At 33.0% G+C, this 12,560-nt stretch overlaps 1 protein-coding gene across 14 annotated transcripts in view; it reads right to left on the bottom strand.

Moving 5' to 3' along the window:
- Positions 1 to 12,560, bottom strand: part of NBEA (neurobeachin) — a 509,325-nt gene that overhangs the window by 302,987 nt on the left and 193,778 nt on the right. For all 14 annotated transcript variants that reach the window (XM_068673009.1, XM_068672960.1, XM_068672963.1 and 11 more), the window contains one exon: positions 1,736 to 2,174. In XM_068673009.1, the coding sequence (XP_068529110.1) occupies positions 1,736 to 2,174 (439 nt within the window). The remainder of the gene's footprint in view (positions 1 to 1,735; positions 2,175 to 12,560) is intronic.

Here is a 12,560-nt window from a genome sequence, read left to right as displayed (position 1 = left end):
GCTCTCAAATTATTCCATAATTCTATATTAACAGCTACCATTCAAAATGTATGAGCAGTCACCTTGTTTCAAGAAGAATCTAAGGTGGGTGCTCACACAAAATAGAAGTTGTGGTCAACCTACTGCAGCCCTGTAGTGTTTTTTAATGCTTTTTTATAAAGACATACTTCAAAAATACATAATAAGACTCGTCTCTCCAATCATTTTAATGTTAAGTTCACATTGAAATCAGTCTAAAATCAACCCATGCAGACAGATGAACCAAAAATATTCTCTTAATGAAGCACTTGCTAAAATAAGCTTTCTCTAAAATGGCTATAAGACCCAAAATAATATTAGAAAAGGGAAAATATTCTTAGAAATTAGAAAGGGAAATATTATTTGCTACTAAGGCACATTTCATTTTTCTTATCTCATTCCAATCTTCTCTTTTACAACAGATGCTGATTGTTTATTGAATTATTTCAGAAAAGCAGCTTTAGTACTAATCTATGCATACAGACAAAAGCCATCAGCTTTTCTATGCAATTCATGATGAAAAAGCACTTCATTTTTATTCTAAACTTTTCATCTATTTTCTTGCACTTTACTAGTTACATTATATTGGAAACATTGATTGCACATTGTTTTTTCTTAAAACTTTAATTAAGACATTTCTGACATTTTTGCAGGTTTTCTGTAAATTCAGATTTTTTTTTTCTTATAAATCATAATGCAGTTGTTTTCTTGTTTTATTTTTTACTTTCAGAATTTTAGTTCTTGTAGATACAACTAAATTATAAACTATTTTTTTTTTTACAACTGCTTAAAGATTTGAAACACAAGTTAGCATATCTTTGAGTTAAAACTCAATTCCTTACATTTACTATATATATATATATATTTTTAACAGTTTCATGAATAAACTACAGGGATCTTGTCATACTGGAAAATTTAATCACATCCATACACATGAGAATTAGCTCTTTACACATTGCAGGTTGAGCCTGCAATAAAACAGGTTTCCCTTCTCCCCAAAGGATGTTGACAGTTGCACATTTTATCACAATTTCTATGTTTAGTGTAACTAAGATAGGCTGGACATTTAATGGAAATTATTTTCATTAGAAGCTTGGAAACTACAGCCCAACAAGAGAAACAAAGGATTCTTTGGGTAAATCTTCAACAGTTCATTTTTAAACACTAACATTTAAGCATATTTGCTTTTTAAAGACCTAAAAGAAAACTGTTTTCCACTATAACTATACATTCTGCCTGCCATATTCGCAGCGTTTCAGTACTAGGAAACAAGTGCAGTGATGGATCCAATTAAAATTTAAGCCTTTGAAAGAATATTCAGCTGAATTTCTACACAGCCAATCTGTTCTGTATCAGCAGATTCTCCTCCCCCTCACTAAAAGGTTGTTTTAAAGGACAAAAAAAAAAAATACAATGGCTGCAAATATATTTATTTAAAATAGGCTTGTTTCCCAAGTACATCACAGAGTTTTATTCGCTACTGATGGAGCAAACCAAAGTGAATCACTTTTATATATGTGGTCTGCTTCAGTAAAACAGTAAAGTAGAGCTAATGAAGCTGGTTTTTTTTTGTTTTTTTTTTTTGTTTTTTTTTTTTTAGGACAGCCTAATATATAACAATAGAAGAATAACAACACTAAAAAAAATAATAATAAAAAAAAAACACTTTCAAACTTCTGAATTAAATCAATATAAAACAATGAATCCAGCCATATACCTGTCAAATGAGTGAAACTGCATGGGAAGAATAGCCTGAGCTTCTCTCTTCAGAGCAGGATCAGGGTAAGGGATTGGATCTGGACCACATTCTGCTATTTCAACAGGGGCTGCCACGAGACTTTTCAGTATTTCCTTGACATTGATGCCTTTACTTTGGCTGATACTGGATATTGATGATGAGGGTTTCAAGATTTCACTGGGGCTTTCGGTTAAGCTCTCCTGAGATTTCTTCACTTCCGAAGACAAAGTAGACAACAGCTCGCTCATAGCATCAGGGCCTGTGCTGGTCTCCAAGTCTGTCCCATTCAAAATATTAGGCATCTGTTCTTCTCCAATTCCTGAATCCGTATGAGGAATAGAGCTTTCCAACTGAATATCTTCAACTGGTGTTGGTGTTTCTTTATCTTTGATATTTTCTGGAAATACAGTTGGTGTCTCTGTAGTGAAATAGAGATTTGGAACAATATGATTTAGTTTGATTCTTTTTTTTTCCACAAATATAATCAGTAGATTTTGTAAGACAGAAACACAAGTTTTAGGAAGACCACAAATCTTAGTAGTTTACAGTAAAAACGCATTCTACATACAAAACATTTTGGTTACAATAGCTGTTTGGCATATATAAAGGCTTGTAAGAGGGAGCCCAAAGCTGAATTATGCAAGCTCAGTGACATTTAGAAATTACAGCCTGCTACTCACACAGTAATCAAATAGAAGAATAATGCCAGCAACAACATTAAAAATCATAACGTATATAGACTGCATATCAACATAATCTGTAAGACTATTGGAAAAGAAAAAAAGCAACCACTTATGCTTTAGGATTACTGTAAGCTTAAGGATTTTTATTGCTGTCAGCAAATATTAAGTTTAAATTCAAAAGAAGTGCAACACCTTTTATTTTCTTCATCCTTTTGTTTAAAATATGCATTATACACATTTTACACACAATTATATTAAATTATATTGAATACAAATTTATTTATACACAAATAAAAAAGGTGTTATTTATTCTTTAAATAATTCTTCATTCACAAAAGGTAAAATTCAGTAATTCTTTCTGGCAAACATTCAGAACAAAATAAACACAGCTTCATAGAGATGGGAAAGTGAAATCTGTTGAGTTTGGAGCATTTCCAGATTGAAACAGGCTCTACAACATATTGGAACCGAGGAAGTGTACCTCTATTAATTATTGAAGTGAACACACAACACTTTCTGTTAATAAGAATTCTGATAAGAACAATTTGATATGTTTAGTAGAAAGTTAGCTAAAGTTGTGAATAAACTGCATCTTCATCTTTTTGGTTACATTTTTAGAGCAATAGATTGTGGCTTGCACTCAAAATGATTTTTAGATTTATTTTCATACTACCTTAGTTTCATTTGGTCATTTGCATTGCTATAGAATTTAGCTGTCCTGTGTATGAAATAGATAGCTTATAGAAAGCTTAATTCTATATCAGAACCATCCCCCCCCCAAAAAAAAAAAATAAAAAAATAACAATAGATAGCTTATAGAAAGCTATCTAAGTCTTGATTATTTTGGAAAAAAAAATTAGAACATAGATAAAGCTTTGCCTATCTAGCTATTTCAAACAAAAATATCTTTCAACAATATGACTTGAATAACGAGTACATAGTTTATTACTAATTTTGTAATATAATCAGCTGTAAAATATCTATGTATTTACCACAGAGGCATAAGTGTGTGTATGCACATACATAGAAAAAAAAAATCCATGTAAGATTTATTTGAAATATGCTAGTGTAAATCTAATCATATATGCAAGCGTTGACAAACAAAAAAAAAAGCGTAGATAGAACAGAAGAGGTTTTTAAAAATACTAAGCTGAATGACCCATTATACTGAATAGTATTTTCTTTTTTTAACAGCCATAAATGTTGAAACCACTTCCTCCTTCTCTTTCTCTTAATTGCCTTAAACACTTCTTACCAAATGGACATGAGCCCTGTTTTGTGAAGCAGGAAGTAGAAACCAGATTTATGAGCTGCATACGATGCACTTAGCATCTGCTGGTTCAGGAAGTAAAAAAATCCATATCTACTTAGTACTGCCTATATTTGGCGCAGAGGGACATCTGATCCACAGAATAAGCCTAATGAATTTTCTGCTTGTTTGTCTTTAACTTTATCCATCCAAAGACAACAGTGAATTAAAGAGCAGAACTGGACAAGCAGTCAAGCAGATTGCTGCCATGTTTAAACAGGATTTGCATTTCTGTGCTGAACACCCTACCTGCTGGGAAGGCAGCAATATAAAATGTATAGAGGCCAGAACAGAAATTCACAGACAACAAATGTTCAGTGATAGTTGCAGGAACTGTGACTAGAAGTTGTGACTACTTTATGATTATTCAAACTAAGATTTGAATAGCTTGAAGAGACGAGTGGTAATTTAATTCTTATTTGCTAATAAACTATGTAAAAAATACATCTTTAGGGAACTAAATATTGTGATCCTTGCTTCTTGAGAAAAAGACTCAAATTATAAAACCACAAAAGCAAATATTCTTTCACTTATTACCATTGCAGTTATTTAAAACCTAAAAAACAACATGCAAGGAAGGAAAAAAGGAATAGCCATCAAAGAAAGCTTTATTATAAGTGCAGTAGTGGACAGCAAGTGAGAACTGCCGAAAGTAAAATGAAGGTACTTATTGAAATCTATGCTAAATAAAGTAATATGAGGTTCCACTATGATACAAATGAGGAAGACAGTAGATTACATGGTGAAAGTAGGGTACACTTAGATTCAATTTTCATTAAGGTCAACAGTGTTGAACACAAAGCTATAGGCAGTAAAACTAATGCAAATGTAGTTCTGGAAATTTCTTGTGATTTTGCAGGGACACAGTTAATTTCTTTTGTAGAGGCTCAGATGATGCTGTCTTTTGGATTTTTGATGAAAATAGTGGAGATAACACATTGATTTTTTTTGTTGCTGAGTAGTGCTCACACAGAGCCAAGGACTCTTTCTGCTCCTTCTGCTGACCTGCCAGTGGGAGGGGATACAAGCAAGACAGCTGACCCAGACTGACCTAAAAGGATTTTCCACACCCTACGATGTCATGATCTGAAATAAAAGTTTGTGTAAAGAAGGAAGAAGGGGAATATGTTCAGAGTGACGGCATTTGTCTTCCCAAGAAACCATTATGTGTGATGAACCCTGCTTTCCTGGATGCGGTCTGTCTGCTGATGGGAAGTAGAAAATGAATTCCTTGTTTTGCTTTGCTTGCATGCATGGCTTTTACTTTACCTAGTAAACTGTCCCTATCTCAACTTTTTACCTTTCCAATTCTCTCCCCTATCCCACCTGGGGAGAGTGAGCAAACAGCTGGGTGGCACTTATCTGCCTGCCAAGGCTAAACCACGACAAAATTCAAATGCTCTAACTAAACCAGAATGATTTAAGTGTGTTGAAATGATAGGAATTGACTGACTCCAAGCCAATTTTGAAAGAAGCAATCTATGAAATTATCGGTCTAATAGAAAGTATTTTTCCCAGATGTAAGTGGAGACATATGACTGGAGAATATAAAATGTAGGTTTTTATTTTAAGAAAGGGAAAAAGAAAGATCTGGAAAACAACAAGACTTCAACAGTAAGCAAGATTTCAGGATTTATTTTGGAGTAAAGAATAGTAATGATGTGGAATGAGGCAGATTATAAAATGGCTTTGCTGAAAGACTAAACTAAATGCTTTCTAAATATTTATTGGTCAAAGAAAACATGGCCCAAATGGTCAATTTTGGCAAACCTTAGGTGTCACAAGTGATTTTACTTTAGTGTAGAGAAACTGTAAATTAATAGAGGGTGAAAAAAGAAACTGGGTAAGAAGGAGCCAACAAGTAGTTTCAAAAGAAAAAGTATCAAAGGGAAACTACCATGGAAGTTATCTTGTTTAAAACCTTAATCACAATTTCAGGTATGCTCTAGTGCAACTTACTGATGACAAAGTTGTAAGGTAAAACTGATGAACAGAAGGATTTAAGGTAGAACTGCAAATTAAATTAAATAGTTCAAAGCTATGCATTCAGTGACTAACACAGAGGTTCCTGTAACAACTGGAATTCAGCAACTGGAAATGACCAAAAAGAAGGACCTGGACACATCAGTCCCTGGATAGCCAGTGACCAATTGATGTCATGGAAAAGGCAAACATGATTCCAAATTTTAATGAAAAATAATAATAAACTAAACCAAAACAACAACAAAAAAAAAGAAGTCCTGAAACAGTTCAGTATTAAAGGCATTAGAAAAGGCTTTGGTAGTTTCACTGTGGAATACTGTATTTGAGGTATTTGAGCTGTATTTGAAGGAGATGAAATGCCACCATATAGACACACTCTCACATAAAAAAGTGATGTATTCTTACAGGAAAAAAAAAAAAAAAAAAAAGGAGTTTGGTTGATACAGTCTGGCCTAATTATTATTGAGAGGGTATACAACAGCTCAACAGCTATTATACATATATATTTTAGGATACAAAATCCAGAAAAAGGATTTAAGTTAAATGGAAGAGTTGTCATGAGATAAACTGAATGCAAATCCACTATGAATAAATTTTGTTTGAGAAGTGACAGCCATCAGTATGGAATTAAGGTTATAGAATATCCTTCCAGTCAGTGTAGCAAGTTCAAAAAAACAGAACTAATTTCCATATGTTATAAATAGGAGTGAACTTAATTACTCATCAGGTTTCTTACTCTCATTTGGGAACAAAGGATTACAAAAGACCCAAGAGAATTGCACCATCTGAAGTCAAAAGTGGAAGAAAAATTAAATTTATGGATATAGAATTTAGATATGACATTCCATACAATGCGTAACAGCTAATTAAAATGATTTAAGAACACAAATATCATGAGACGAGACATCTTCTACATGAAGATAAGTGTATTGATACTTTATTTCCACAGAAACCAGATTTGTATTTGCACTTTTCTTGTGTCTTCAGTGTGTATATTCACACTGCAGTGAAATTAATGCATATACTGCACTACGTATATTAAGCTTAGTCTGATGTATCACCACAAATGGTAATCCTTTAAAAACCGCTGACATCCAATGTATTAACTTTTATTTTTCAAAACATCAGGAAAGCCAAATGAACAAAAATCAAATTTATTTTTTTGTAAATCAAACCAAAATAAATTCAGAACAGATAAACTGATTAGTAATTGTCTTTCAAATAAGAATACTAGTGAGTAAGTTTTTGTGAAATTCAGAAAAAAAATATGTCTGAAAAGATATATAAAAACCTTCTGCATCAGCATTATTATTGGTACTATAATAAGTAAATTCTAAGCTCCTGAGTCTGAGTTACAGAAAACAACCAATTTTAGTTGCAACACTGCATATCCACAAGTTATTCTGTAAAAATCTTAAACCTGTAATGTATGCTTTCATAAAAAATTCTAAATACTCAAACAAACTAGCAAAACAATAGTTTTAAACATGAACAGAAGCAAAAATATAACTGATTACATCTGTCTATGTTATAACATTCTGACAGTAATCTTGTAAATTTTCAGCAAACCTCATCAGTTTTCCACAGCACTAGGCCATGTCAGTAGACAAAGCAGAAACATTACTAGATCTAGTGATCTTAACCCTGTCAGAAACAGGCAGTTGGAAGCCAGATGCCTCTTCTTTACTGTTTTTCATTGTAACTAATGAGTTCATCTACGACATTATGGAAAAAATATGGGCTTAAGGTAACTAAATGACATGTATATCTGGTAACCTTACCCATCACACTCCTTGCCTAAAATATCTTGTTTGCTTGTGATTTATGAAGTGTATTGTAATTGGTTTAACCTTTTGATTTACCTAAATAGTTCTTGTACTGCTTCCAAATATCTAAAAAAATACAACCCCCCACCATGTTTATTACGTAAATAATGAGACACTTCATGTTTATAACAAACAAGATTTTGCTGTTATAAAAAATTGACATCACAAAATATTCTGTTTTTAATCTTGATTACTTTTTAAAATTTGAGAAATTGTACATATATTCCTATGGTCTTTTTTTTGTTTGTTTGTTTTTTCTCTTTTCATTTGATTAAAAAAACACACCTAGACAAAAATTAGCTGAAAATTTTCAAAAGAAAAAAAAATGAAAATCATTATTTTTAACCACTTACGATGTGTCTGAATATATTAGTTTCCACCTCATGATGAAATCTATTTGAAAGTTGCATTATCCTAATCATTGTCATTTTTTTGCAATATAGCAAGATTTGGCAATGGAAGCTTCGGGATCAATATTGGTGTAAGAGTTGCTGTCACTTTTCAGTCTTCACATGCACTAGAAAATGTGTGTTGTTCTCTGTACAGATATTCTGAGATATCTGTATTCTAAGATATCTGTATCTAAGTAAAACCTTATTAGCTGTATTTTACAGACCCCTCCATAGTATTCTACATTTTTAAAGAGAGCATACATCCCAGGCTGGAGAAGCTTTCAAGCCAACAAGGCAGTGATATTACAGTTTCCCCCACAGGTGGGAACTCTTCAATGGCTAAGCTCTAGGCTATAAAGAGATGGTGAACAAGTTCTTCCTAGCAATATTGATCTACTAGTTTTCACTTATGAAAAGCAGCACAGTTATACAAAAATTAAAAAAATAAATAAGAGGATGGAATCAAGGAGTAATAAGGGTCTGATTTAAAATTACACTGAATGGAATAACCAAAATGGAATTGCAATTGAAATGTACTCAGCGGCTAGGGCACAACAGAAAAAATCACACTAAAAAGAACATTAGCATGCCAAGCTACTCAATATCTGCTCAGTAACTTTGGTCCTATTGGCATTTCTATTTCTATGTGGAAGTTATCACAGAGTACAGAAAAAGTTCCCTGTCCTCCTGGTCCTGGCCTAACCACATAATGTGCACTCCTAGACAGTATTATATATATAATATATATAATATATATAATATATAATGTATATAGCAGCCTAGACAATATTATTCTTCATGTAACAACTACACATTAATGGGCAAATTTGGCCATGTCCCACTAATGTACTTCATGGAATTCTGTTATTTCTGATGCAAGGTTATCTGATTAACAGCGACTTGTATTTTGCAGCATTCATTAGCAGAACAAAAAGGCTCTGAAATGGGAGAGAAATCTAGTGACAGGGTGGGGGATTCAAGGTTGGTAAGTGACGAGGAGCCTGTATGGCAGAGAACAGAGTTGTCATCAGCCAGCTTCTCAAATGGACACTTGTAAGTCCATGTCTTCTCTTTTTGTTCACTGGAAACTAACTCTGCTTAAATTCCTCAGAAGCCTTTATTTCCACTCCACCCTCCACCTCCCCAATCAATTCTGGACTCAGGCAGGCATATAGAGCAGCTCCTTCTACCTTGATCAAAGAAAGAGTATTAAAAGAGTCACTTAAGACTTATAACTCATGATCTGTTTAGGCAATGTCTTTAATCAAAGTCTTGATTCTGTCTTACTATCACTTTTCTTACTAAGCAAACCTCCTTCACTCAGTGCTCAATAAACACGTGTACATCAATCTGACCGATCACCTGGTTACCAAACAAAATTTAAATGATCCTAAAACTATTCAGGACAAAGTTAACTAAGGCAATTAGATAAAAAAAACTCATAAGAAAAAAAATAATCAGAAAATTAAAAGCTGTAATAAAGACATATCAATTTTAGAGTAAATAGTTTGCATTTGAAAGAAAAAAACAAATGTAAATCAGGAACAATATGAGAGTATGTTTTAATTTTTGTAGTTGAATTTCCCTAGTTTTTGTCAGATTTTATTTTATTTTTGTCTTGTGTAAACTCAAAAAAAACCACACAGATAACAAAAGACTATCTGTGAAGAAATTATGGGAAAAAAGGATCACAGGAACAGAAACTAAGTGAAGAAGGCAGAATGGTGGACAGAAAGAATAAAGTTGTGATTCTCACTCTGTTGGACATTAAAGGTTTCTACCCTCCCTTCTTACAATTTTAAAAGAAAAAAAAGATGAGCCAGTAGTTATCTATGATAATATCTATATTTCTGACTCACCATGGGAAAGCTGATAATTTTGTTTAGACATTTATTATAAAACTAATAACAACAAAAATTCTGTCAAATAGGTTACAAAATCCAGTCACAAAAAAAAAAAAAGTGAAGAATAAAATATTCCATAGACATGATAAAACTTATACTAAAAGCATTAAATTAAGAAATACAGAAAAACTTAGAAAAAATATAACTTTTAAAATATCCGTAAATTGTACAAACAAATCTAAGTGTTAATGTTATTTAACCAAAACAAAAATAAATTACAAATGCTTCATGGGTATATAATGATTGATTAATTAGTAATGAACTATGTATCTTCTGATCCCTTAGGTAGTGGGTGAATGATAATAAATATTTGATCAAGATGTATTTCTTATTATGCCAAGATCTTAAAATATACTTCCTCTCAGAGGCAGTTAGAATAGGTGGCATATATTTTATGTAATCAGGAAAGCAATATAATAACCTGGAGCAGCATGCAGAAAATCAATTTTTATCATTCACATGATTATCATTCTTTTCGCTTATAAGATTTAACACAACTTCTTGAAAGCATATGGACAACTATATTCTGAGGAAGATGAAGCCACAGATTTTATCAGGGCTATGTGGAGGCAAAGGGTATTTGGAAAGGCAATATAAATTAGTCCCTTAGCCCAGTTTGTGTAGTTAGACTGCTGTCCTTCTGCAAAAGAGGTATTTTAAAAATAGGCTGAAAATCTATGCTACTACACTAGGAATACAAATAATGGTATATCAATGGACAATACTCAGAGATCAGAAAAATGATGCTTTACTTGCCTCAGAAGAAAAAGCAATTTCTGCAACTTCTTAATATATTTACTTCTATCAAGAAAAAAAAATCAATAGCTTTCAGTTCTTCTACAGCACATACCTTTAAAAATCTGTTCATTTACAGTGTTTGGGAAAAATATAGACAGCGATATCAAAGGAGATGAAAAGCCAATCCATTTTTGATAAAGTGTTGTGATAAGTTACACATCAATGTTCTCCGCACAATATGATATAAGGCAATTTGAACTGTTGCAACACTTTTATTTTGAAAACGCTCCTGAATAATGCTAAGTGGTAACGTCATTTTTTTTGACTGAAAATATCTTTCCATTATTTGTGTAGTATTGATTGTGTGTTTAGGAATGTATAGGCTTCCAGTTAATGTGCAAAAAAAGATCATTCACACCTTTCCACTTCTGGAGATATGAAGTGGAGATGGAAGTACCGTTGAAATAATATAATAACCCCTCAGTGTAAGCAAGTATAGCTTTAATAATGACCAGAATTGAGAAAACTCACCCTGCTGTTCCTGGCCACCATAACCAAAACTATTTCAAATTCATAGCCATGCCTTTAAGAGGTTACTTGGTTTTATATAAGGCTGTTTAGCTGCTTTTAACAGAAGACACAATGCTCATCTATTATTTCATAGGCTTATTCCACCAATACGATATTTCTGCTCTCAAAATGTACACCGATTACCCTCTATCTGGTAAGAAAAAGGGCTACTCTCAGTGTTTCAGTCTTGACTTCCAAACCTTCCAGACATAACAGAGATATTTTCATAACAAATTTGGGAAAAATCAGATAAGCTAATCAAGAAGAAAACAATGTCTTCTAAGCTATTTAAGTTGCTACTATTCCAGAAATACAGATTTTAGCATTTTACACTAAATTCACTACATGTGAAAGAGCAGAATTTGGTAGCTCTTGCTGACTAAAGGGACAGAGGTAAAGACTGCTAAGGATGTCTCAACCACTACAATGTTATCTTAAAATGGCTCCAGGAACTGGCAAGTTCCACTGTGCCATTAAGTCAGAAGTCAGAGTCTTGATAAGCCTCCTACAGAGACCTGAACCTCCTCTGACATTAAAGTTAATTTAGAGTACTTGCTTGTAAAGTAAAACAGAAGGAGCTTGTCTGCCTTCTACAGGAAGTAGCTTTGCATACTGGGACTACCTTCAACCTACTGAATTTGAAAGGAAACTTTTCAAGGAACTTGAAATCATTCCTCAGCAGTAGCAAGAGTACCGTTTTACCATAGAGATTAAGCTCTAACACTGTTTCTCAAGCAAATACAACACATGAAATTATCACCAAAGATGAAAGCCAAAAATTTTTGAAAGTGAGTTTGCTACAGCATCGGACTTCAATGAATAGTCTCCTTCAAGGATCATAAGCACTTACCAGGCAAAAAAGGAGACTGGAATACCTAAAAACAAATAAATGTTTTACCCCATTTAATGTGTATTTTATAGCTTTTGCAATAGTGCAGGTTTATAATAAATTGAGCAGAGCAATTTCTTCAAACATGGACAACCTGAGTAAATGCTTCTACAAGAAATGTATCATGTTCAGCTTTCCCTAGTGGAGTAACTTTGGTAACAAATGCTGATCAACTGAGCAAAAGCACCAGTCAACTCTTTTAAGTCCTCCCATGCGATGAACTTAATTAAAACAAAACAAAACAACAACAACAAAAAAAAACAACAGAGCTTCTGTACTTAATATACTACTCAAGTGCACAGGCACGAACAGATTCTTTTCAGATATAAATAAAGGGGTTACAGAATTCACTGGCTACACCACTCCAGTACAGAAAATTTGTAAAATGTTATTGCAACAGTTAGATCACAGCTACCTTGCTATATGTGGGATCTCAGCTATGTAACTGACCACCGTCTTTGTGGTCTGCTGGCTAAGTGTGGCAGATTTCCATTAGCTATTTTTCCCCTC

Source organism: Anas acuta, chromosome 1 (assembly GCF_963932015.1).
Source record: "Anas acuta chromosome 1, bAnaAcu1.1, whole genome shotgun sequence".
Lineage (NCBI taxonomy): Eukaryota > Metazoa > Chordata > Aves > Anseriformes > Anatidae > Anas > Anas acuta.
This window is presented reverse-complemented; position numbering and strand designations above follow the sequence as displayed.